Raw genomic sequence first — 10,920 nt, forward strand, 5'->3', positions numbered from 1 at the left:
GCCCAGGACTAGTTCTTTTAATTCAGAATCATATAGTCTCATCAATGATGACAGAAGAGTTCCTGGAAACATTTCTAGAGCAAGCATGTACACATATCTGGTACCTACATTTTGAGTGTTATCTTAGTGCGATTTATGTGGAATGATAAACATTTTTCAATACATATGTTACAATAACTCTGAATTATCAATAATATATCACTCACAAAAATTTCAGCATTTGAGCACAGGACAAAATGAATACTTTACCAAGAACTGCCGGCACATTTCAGACAGAAGCCAAAACATGCAGCAAAAAGGGAAAAGGCACTAACAGAAATTGAGGAGAAAAGAGTAAATTACAGCTCTGTAACTTTTAAGTGTAATTATGGTTGGATTCTTAAAACTGTTAAAAGTGATCACTAAATATTCAGTGGACTACACAAGACAATGTAAATATTATATTACCTGCATGCTATCACAAACTCCTAAGTACAAAAATGCCAACTGACAACAGATTTTACATATACCACCTAATCAAATTTATTGTATACTAATAAATGTAAAAATCATGTTTACAGACGCTAATCAATGAAAAGCACATTAATTGCCTTAACTTTACAAGGTTAAATTAATCAAAATTCAATATTAAATCTCTAGGTGTCAGAAAATTTTTTGGTTTTTAATATCATATATTCATACCTGCCACTGCAGCTGAAATCATGTGTACCTGGGTAGAATCAGGATCAAATAAACCATTCAACTTTTCCTTGCAGTTTGAATAAGCAGCAAAGTATATTGCTCTAAAATAAAGATTTAAATTTTGTCAATAAGCACGTTGCTTATTAATTCATAAGATTTAAAAGACATATAAATTGATCTTTATTATTCCAGAGTCCAGAAATCTAAAAACATAATGTCTTAGTTTTTATTTACATTCTCATGTAACATCACATACATATTTTTTAATGAAGACCATGAAGTACTTTTTGTATCAACTCATTAAAGATAGAGCATCCTCAGATAGTCCTACCCCAATAATTTGACAGCAACTAACTGAAAAAGTGTAAGACTTTGGCAGGCCTATATAATGCTAATAAGGCTAAGTTAAATACACTTGAGTTAAGTAAATGTGATATGAGTACTTTATGTTTTTTTGAAGAGAGGAAGGTAGAAACGACTCGTGATCAAAATACATGTGAAACAATTTTGAGATACTGTGCTATATACCAATCTATACTACACAAAGAGTAGTTCACAGCACACTTTAAAAGAACAACTGCAAAAGAAATCAGTCCCATCAGGTCAGATCTTGTTTTCTAACATTTGTAAACATTCCATTAAATCTGTAAATATTTTCCCTGTTAACTCATTGACTGTGACTTCACGCATCCCAACTACCTCCTCACTGTTTAGCTTTCCAGGCACTGAGTTACTTGCTTGCTGTATCAAATATCCTGCTATTACCCAACAATCCTGATTATCTGTCCAATAAGGGAAAGAGTAAACAAACAAGTAAAAATGGGGAAAGTATCACTGCTGGGCTTTTTTAATGTGCTTAAGAAAAAAAGGAAGTTAATATGACTGAAAATGAAACGTTCTACTTCACGAAAAAGAAAAAGGATACATTGAATGATACCAAATTAGCAAGGGGAATAAATAATGCATTACTAGAAATGAATAAGAAAAAAAAGCATCCTAATGAGAAAATGGGCAAGGAATATACATAGGTAATTCACAGGAGATACAAATGACAAATAATTACAAGAAGGAGAACATGAAAGCACCAAAATAAATCAAATGTATATTAAAAAAAAAAAACAGCAAAAAATCATGTTTGGTCTATTTGGCAAGTATTAAAAGACATGGATAGTAGCCAACATTGGTAATATGTGGATAAAGAGCAACTAATTCATTATCTGAGAATAAAAAGATGGCATGCCTTTTCAGAAGGCAACTGAGCAATGTTTACTAAGTTTAAATGTTCACACGCCCTTTTATCCAGAAATTCTACTTTTCGGTAACTATCCTAAAGAAAAATACTTGCTTAAATACCCAAGGATAAAGGTACAGCTATGTTCACAAAACCATTGTTTTTGACAGCAAAAATCTGGAAATAAATCTAAAAGTTTACCAATAAGGGATCAGTCATACTATACAATTTTAAAAGCTTCACTTAGTTTCATGCAAAAAGCTTCAAAACAAATTTGGTGAAATATTTTTAATATGATTCAATTTACGTAAATAATAATGTCTACATATTTTGCTTTTTATGTGCATAAGCCAGAAAAATTAATGGACTATAAACCAACTGCTTATCAAAGGTGGTTATGTATGGGGAGGGAAGAGGAGTAACTGTGTGGAAAGGTGCACACGGTGAGAGGTGATGGGTTTAAGGTAATACGTCAAGCTTTACACTACACTTATTTTAGTCTTTACAATAAGAATGAAATTTTGGATCATTTTAAAAAAGAAAGAGCCCATAAAAAGTTGAAACCCAAAAAATAAGATATGGATCTACTACACTGCTGAATACAGAGAGCTGGGTACACATTTTCACTCTGAACTCTGCAGTGTTCTATCATGGAAGAAGTCAATCTAAGATAAAAATGACAAATTAATGTATTAAGGCCTTCTTGGTTTCTGGAACTTGGTGCAAAAACTGCTTCACAATGATCTCACTAAGGCGCACCTCCGCACCTGCGCACGGTGCAGACTGCCTACCCTTCAGATGGCTACTGATGGCCATTTGTCACTCCCCAGTGCTTTACCTTGATTTCTCTTCAGGATCCCCCCTCATGACGCTTGAAACAAGAAAGACTGCCACAATTTGATTAACTTAAATGTACTTTTTTTACCTGGAAGGGGCCACCCCCACTAAATTGGGGCCTAATCCTCTAAACAGGGAACGAGGCCCTTCTTTTTCCAAGATCACCCTGAAAGAGAAAAATATTATTTAGAAAGAAATGTCCTTCAAAGTGTGGTACTTTATTTATACAGCAAATGTAGAGTCTAAATTCCCCACGTTTGCACTATAATATGTTATAAATACTCTTTTGTCAGTGTTGCTCACTTATGAAAATCTGTTTTTCTTGACAAAGTATAAATTAATAAAGATCGATAACAGATTTAGTAGCAATAATAAAAAGAACTCCTTTCAGATTCTTTCCTGAAAGTTTTCAAGACATAATTATCAATATAGATTTCCACATTTATTTTCATATGATCATGCTACTCTTATCTTCAATCTCCTCCATTTTACTACCTTTACCAGCAAATTCAATTCCCAATTAGAAATGTAGTTCCCTCCTTGTATTTGAGGTCCTTTCCTTGATATTGGACAACTCCCTCATACTGCAGCATTATCTTATCCAACCATTCCAGTGAAATACCATGGCAAAATTTATCATCCTAACATCCTTTAGGGTACTAAAATGGTTAGTCTGCTACTATTTCTTCCTCTACTTAGTTAACATTTACTGTATTGAATAGCTACTGTATAAAGACTAAGCAGAGTAAGGAGACAGAAAAGAGAGTAAGGCCCCTGACACTGAGAAGTTTGCTATCCAGTTGTGGAAAAAAGAATTATACTGAAATAAATAATTTAACAGACCATATCAATAACAAATACTATACAAGCTCGATATATACGCCCAGTAGGAAAAGGAACAGAGGCATGTCCAAGTCATGGAAGGCTTTCTGAAGGTGAGTTATTAAATGAAGTTTTGGAGTAAGAAACAAAGATTGAGGAAGAGTAGGTATTTTAATTCAGACTTAACAGACTGGGCCAGTGGTTCTGAAGCACCTATATACTTAAGAATGATCTCTTGAAAGGCAGCTGAGCAGAATGGTTAATTAAGGGCCTGAACTGTGGGGCCTGACTTCCCAATATAAAGAGCTCAATTTTGGTAAGTAATGACTTTTCTCTTATACTTATTTTCATCAGCAGTAAACAGAGAAAAACAGTACTTTTGGGGGAAGGGGGCAGGTAGGGTGGTGGTTACTATAAGAAATAAATAAGTTAATTTTAAAAAACAGCTTAAGACTTCCCTGGTGGCGCAGTGGTTAAGACTCCGCCTGCCAATGCAGGTAATATGGGTTTGAGCCCTGGTCCGGGAAGATCCCACATGCCACGGAGCAACTAAGACCGTGCGCCACAACTACTGAGCCTGCGCTCTAGAGCCCGTGGGCCACAACTACTGAGCCCAAGCACCACAACCACTGAAGCCCACGTGCCTAGAGCCTGTGCTCCACAACAAGAGAAGCCACTGCAATGAGAAGCCCGCGCACTGCAATGAAGAGTAGCCCCCGCTCGTCGCAACTAGAGAAAGCCCGCCCACAGCAATAAAGACCCAACGCAGCCAAAAATAAATAAAGTTTTAAAAAAAAAAGAGCTTAAAAGAGTACCTGGCTCACTCAAGTAAGCACTTGATAACTCTTACTAGTATCATTATTACCGGAGCATTTGTTCAAAATGCAAATTTCTTAGATCCCACCCTCAAAGTATTCTTGATTCAATAGGTACAGGACAGTGCCCAGCAATCTACATTTTTACCACGCCACCAGATGACTGACACAGGTGATACAGAAGCACTTAAAAAAGAAAGAAAGAAAGAAAGAAAATTTATTTATTTATTTGGCTGTGCCAGGTGTTAGTTGCAGCACACAGGATCTTCACTGCGGCATGCATGTGGGATCCAGTTCCCTGACCAGGGATCGAACCCAGGCCCCCTGCATTGGGAGTGCAGAGGACCACCAGGGAAGTCCCCATAAGCACTTTTGATAAAACTAGATTAGACAGAAGCAGAATTAAGAATGACAAATTGTAGAGCACATTTTGAACATTTCCATGTGTTAATAATCCCTTTGAGAAGTAAAGGAAGGTAAGTGTCCTTTAAAAAAAAAACACACATTTTTGCAAACACTCACAATTTTGCATACAATTTCACCTAATTTACAGACCTCCTGAAGCTCATCCAAAAGCCCCTAAGAAATTGACAGAGCCTGGGGGGAATTCCCAAAGTTCCTGGTTAAGAAGCCATGAAACACTTCACAGCCACTAGGATGGCTATAATCAGAAAGACAGACGGAGTAAAACAAAGGTTGGTGAGAAATTTTATTTTACACTTTATTTTTTGGCAAGGAACTGGAAATCTCATTCATTGGTGGTGGGAATGTAAAATGATGTATCCGCTTTGGAAAACAGTTTGGCAGTTCCCTAAAGTGTTAAATATAAAGTTACCATACAACCCAGCAATTTCACTCCTAGAATATCCCCCAGAAAAATAAAACATGTGTTCCTATAACGGAATTACTCATAATACCCCAAAAGGGGAGACCATGCAAATGTTCATCAACCAATGGGTGGATAAATAAAATGTGCCACGTACCTATACGATGGAATATTTGGCAATAAAAAGATATGTTACAACATAGATGAACCTTGAAAACATACTAAATGAAAGAAACCAGTAAAAGACCACATACTATATAATTTCATTTATGTAAAATGTCCTGAATATGCAAATCTATAATGACAGAAAGTAGATTAGTAGTTGTTGCCTAGGGCTAGGGGGAGAGGAAGAGAAAATAGGAGTGACTGCTAACAGGAAAGGGCTTCTTTTTGTGGTGGTGATGAATATGTTCTAAATTTAGAGTGTGGTGATGGTTTGAACAACTCTGTGAATATACTAAAAACAATTGAATTGTACACTTTAAACGGGTGAATTTTATGGTATGTAAATTATCTCTCAAGAGATGCTGGGAAATTAAAAACCAAAGGAAGAAACCATGAAACAGACTGATTAGGACAGAGCCCCAGAGTAGGGGAAAAAATGGGAATAAGAGTCAAGAGAGTTTAAGGCAAGGGAATGCAAAGTCGGAAGCCATCTGGATACCGATGACAGGTGAAACATTAAACTGACTCTCAAATGAGAAATTAAAACAGAGCCCAGAGGGATTCCTACAGTTCCTCTGAGGAAAGTCAGAGAAGGCAAAACCACTGAAAAATAGAAAAAAAAAAAATAAAGGTCACAAAGGTCAAAGGAAGAATTTTAAAAAGAGGAGCATTACATTCGGTAATAACTGTCAAAATCATGATATTAAAATACTCTATTATTAAGCAGATAGAAGTATATATCTACAACAATGGCATTTTAACCCCAAATTGTTAACAATTTTATTCTACCTACTCATGTACTTAAGTAAATTTGAAAAAAGAAAAGAGTGATGAAATCTTTTGGTAGTGAAAAACACACAGTATGAGTTTACTTGCTACTACAAAATAAACACTACTGAACTAAGCTCAAATAGATTATGTCTCAACTGAGCTGATAAGACAGACACACAAGGCATTCAATTACATACCTAAGTTTAAACATATAAAACTCAATTTCAATAGTTTTGAAATTTCAAATCTAATTTGTAACATAATGAAGTATGGTAAAATGTAAAAACACATCTTTTTCAAACCATTAAGAAATGCCAAACACTGAAGTACATTTTAAAATCAGTAGGACTCTGCTTTAAATCTTAGTTATATTTAGGTTATATAAAAATCAGACTGACATTAATTGGATGTACTTACTTGTGTGAGCACTTTGAAAATTAAAAATACACATAAAGAGTTAGCATTTAACATGATCACATTTCAAAAATAAATGAACTTATTTAAACAAAACAAAATACCTATAATGTCTTGAGAAAATAAATCCACTGGATAAACGTAGAAAAATACTTCAAATACACATGATTTGGAAATAATATTACATTTTATATTATCCAACTTACTGTTCCTCTCCATTAGGGATTATTGTTTCTACTGAATTTATGCGAGTAATTCTGTCATTAAGTTTGTAAAAACCTTTTTAAATATGGCAGAATATAAATAAACAAATATGGGCATCATAAGGTAAAGCCGACAAAAAAAATTCATGAATACTGTGCTCTCACTTTAGACAATGGAGAGGTCCAGGAGACACTACTCGATTGACACTGGCTCCAGCCATGGTGTTCAGCTGAACTTCAGAGATATAAAGTGTCACAGAAGATGACTGCAGCCGTGTTTTTACAACTTCCAGTGGACATGTCAGAATAGCTCCCACCGTACCACCACATCTACAAAAAAAATGCAAAGAACAAAACTTATCTACTTAATTCACAAATTAGTACACATGAGCAGACCTGTGAAACAAATGAACAACTGGGGCTTTGTGAAGGTACTAAAATTTACGATTTTTGATTTTAGAAGACTAAGTAATTTTTTAAATGTTTCACTTATTTGACTGTATACAAACACCTTTAGTAGTTAAAAGTAACTGAGCTTAATATCTACCTAGCAAGAATAATTAGCTGAAGATTCCAAACAGTGGGTGTTACTACTGAAATTTACTAGTACGTCACATCATAGCTTTAAACACTGTTCTAGGGCTTTACTCAGTACTCCTTGCCCAGATATTACTTGTGTTGAAACCTAGACCATTATTTGAAGTATATCCTATTTCTCAAACTCCTATCCTATCTTTCAAAATTCAAGAAATGGTATTGAGAGCAATACGAAATAAACCACTGATGGATAATCATACATGTCCCCTTATTTTAAATATCCAAATACTCAGAGGCATTTCACCTACAAATAAATACGGAATTTGAGTCTCAAAATCTGTAAGTTAGGCCCACCATGTGGGAATCTGTGCAAAGTAGGTAGGCTTAGCTGGAAGAATCCAATTTAAATATAACGACTCATCACCAAAACAACAACAAAATAAAAGCTCTTAATTGATATTATTTAAACTTTTTAAAGGTATATAAGAGACAGGCTGAGTAATTATTCTTTTTAAATGCAAGACTGGAAAATAATTTTCTCTTAAAGCATTAATAACTACTCAGTGGAGTTTTGAGACTGTTTTCTAACCAGAGGAAAATCTCTCAAGAGACCACTTACTGCACTGAAAGAGAAAAGCAGACTGAGTCAGAAGTAACCTGGACCTCCAAAACAGGCATTAGAGCAAGAAGAAAAACAGCCCACCACAGAAAGATACTAAACAATTCTACATATAGAATTTTAAAAATGTGTATATACAAAAGATATAACAAAAGGAAAGCTGGCATGAAAACAATACCATTCCAAAAAAAGTTAAGACAAGAAATCATTAATAAGAGTATTTCATATTAATTTAACAGTACATGCCATCAGGAAAATAAAATTGAAACAAACTTTATGCAATAAAAGTGAAAAATTAATGCAACAAATGAAAAACAGAGAACATCCATATGTAAAATAAAACTTGATTCTTACCTCATATCATATTTAAAAAAGTAACTCAAAATGGACTATACAGGGCTTCCCGGGTGGCGCAGTGGTTGAGAGTCCGCCTGCTGATGCAGGGGACACTGGTTCGTGCCCCGGTCTGGGAAGATCCCACATGCCACGGAGCGGCTGGGCCCATGAGCCATGGCCGCTGAGCCTGCGCGTCAGGGCCTGTGCTCCACAACGGGAGAGGCCACAACAGTGAGAGGTCCGCGTACCGCAAAAAAAAAAAAAAAAAATGGACTATATAAAACTTCTAGAAGGAAACATTTGGAGAAAAATCTTTTTGACTTTGGGTTAGGCACACATTTCTTAGATTGAACAACAAAAAGCAAACGCATGAATCATAAAAGAAAAAAACTGATAAACTGGACTTGACCAAAGTTTAAAAATTCCACACTCTGGAAGAAACTGTTAAGAAAATGAAAAAACAAACCACAGTCTGAGAGAACTATTTGCAAAACACTTATGTTGTAAATATGCTTATATTCAGAAACAAAACTCAAAACTAAAAACTAAAAAAAGATGAAAAGATACTTCACCAAAGATATATGGATACAAATAAACACAGAAAGATTTTTCAAAATCATTTTTCATCAGGAAAATGCAAATTAAAACCTCATTGAGGGGCTTCCCTGGTGGCGCAGTGGTTGAGAATCTGCCTGCTAATGCAGGGGACACGGGTTCGAGCCCTGGTCAGGGGGGATCCCACATGCCGCGGAGCAGCTAGGCCCGTGAACCACAACTACTGAGCCTGCGCGCCTAGAGCCTGTGCTCCGCAACAAGAGACGCCGCGAAAGTGAGAGGCCTGCACATCACGATGAAGAGTGGCCCCCGCTTGCCGCAACTAGAGAAAGCCCTCGCACAGAAACGAAGACCCAACACAGCATAAATAAATAAACTCCTACCCCCAACATCTTCTTTAAAAAAAAAAACACCACCTCAATGAGGTACACTGCACATCTACTAATGGATAAAATTTAAAAGATTGACAATAACAAGTGTTGATACAGAGCAACTAGAAACCTCAAACACTGCTGGTGGGAATGCAAAATGGTAGATTTTTTTTTTGTGGGGGGGGCACACTGTGTGGCTTGAAGGATCTTAGTTCCCCAAACAGGGATTGAACCCTGGCCCAGCAGTGAAAGTGCAGAGTCCTAACCACTGGAACACGAGGGAATTCCCGCAAAATGGTAGATTTTGGAGGAAAAAAAAAAGTTACAGTTTGAAAAAAAGTCTGGTGGTTTCTTAAAAAGTTAAACATATTGCTGCCATACATCCCTGCAATCCCACTCCTAAGGTGTTGACTGGGAAAAATCAACACATACAGGCATATTTTAGAGATATTGTAGATTCAGTTCCAGACCATCTCAATACAGTGACTACCACAATAAATTGAGTCACATGAATTTTTTGGGTTTTTAGTGCATATAAAAGTTATGTTTAGGGCTTCCCTGGTGGCGCAGTGGTTGAGAGTCCGCCTACCGATGCAGGGGACACGGGTTCGTGCCCCGGTCCGGGAGGATCCCACATGCCGCGGAGCGGCTGGGCCCGTGAGCCATGGCCGCTGGGCCTGCGGGTCCGGAGCTTGTGCTCCGCGACGGGAGAGGCCACAACAGTGAGAGGCCCGCGTACTGCAAGAAAAGAAAAAAAATAAAGAAAAAAAAAAAATTTCTGTTTGGCATTACTGCTTCTATGTTGGATAGTTTTATTTGTATTGAGAAGCTAACAAATACAGCAAAATGATGGGTTCTGTAGTTTATTTCATCCTTTATAAAATGATTGTTAATGCTCATTTTGTTACGATGCTTTGGTTTGTTTGTTTAGAAAATAAACTGTTTTTATATCACTGTTGATCACAACTTTTTTTTCTCCCTCCCACCCCCATCTGGCTGGAATAACATTTCCGGATGGTTTGGCTGTTGCATTTCTACTTGTATTATTATTTTACAACAGGTAAGACCTTAAAAAAGTTATGTTTACACTATACTGTAGTATATTAAGTGTGCAATAATAGCATTATGTCTAAAAAAAAGTACGTCTTAATTTTTTTAAATGCTGATCAAACATAAGTTTTTTGCTTTGAAAAGACAGATGTTTCATTTTTAAATTTATTTTATTGACATATAGTTGACTTACAATGTTGTGTTAATTTTTACTGTACAGCAAAGTGATTCAGTCATACATATATATTTACATTCTTTTTCATATTCTTTTCCATTATGGTTTTATCACAGGACATTGAATACAGTTCCATGTACTATAAGAGTAGGACCTTGTTGTTTATCCATTCTATATATAATAGCAAATTTATAAGCTTTTGCACAGCGAAGGAAACCATAAACAAAATGAAGACAACCTACAGAAATGGGAGAAAATATTTGCACGTGATGCAACTGACAAGGTATTAATTTCCAAAACGTACAAATAGCTCATACAACTCAATATAAAAAAAAAAACCTAATCAAAAAATGGGCAGAGGGGCTTCCCTGGTGGCGCAGTGGTTGCGCGTCCGCCTGCCGATGCAGGGGAGCCGGGTTCGCGCCCCGGTCTGGGAGGATCCCACGTGCCGCGGAGCGGCTGGGCCCGTGAGCCATGGCCGCTGAGCCTGCGCGTCCGGAGCCTGTGCTCCG

The 10,920-nt window shown here is 36.5% G+C and overlaps 1 protein-coding gene across 5 annotated transcripts in view; it reads right to left on the reverse strand.

Moving 5' to 3' along the window:
• Positions 1-10,920, reverse strand: part of SLC25A36 (solute carrier family 25 member 36) — a 41,000-nt gene that overhangs the window by 15,156 nt on the left and 14,924 nt on the right. For 3 of the 5 annotated variants that reach the window (XR_008618042.1, XM_055086517.1, XM_007115455.4), the window contains 3 exons: positions 6,931-7,095; positions 2,838-2,915; positions 682-782 (listed from right to left, as the gene is read on the reverse strand). Coding sequence is in view for 4 of the 5 variants with exons in the window: in XM_055086517.1 (XP_054942492.1) it covers positions 682-782; positions 2,838-2,915; positions 6,931-7,095 (344 nt within the window). In the remaining variant the exon portion in view is untranslated. Of the gene's footprint in view, positions 1-681; positions 783-2,837; positions 2,916-6,930; positions 7,096-8,275; positions 8,296-9,772; positions 9,888-10,920 lie in introns of those variants that run through there. The other 2 variants (XM_055086530.1, XM_007115456.3) reach the window with 2 other exon arrangements.

The sequence above is a fragment of the Physeter macrocephalus genome, chromosome 1 (assembly GCF_002837175.3).
Source record: "Physeter macrocephalus isolate SW-GA chromosome 1, ASM283717v5, whole genome shotgun sequence".
In the NCBI taxonomy this organism is placed as follows: domain Eukaryota; kingdom Metazoa; phylum Chordata; class Mammalia; order Artiodactyla; family Physeteridae; genus Physeter; species Physeter macrocephalus.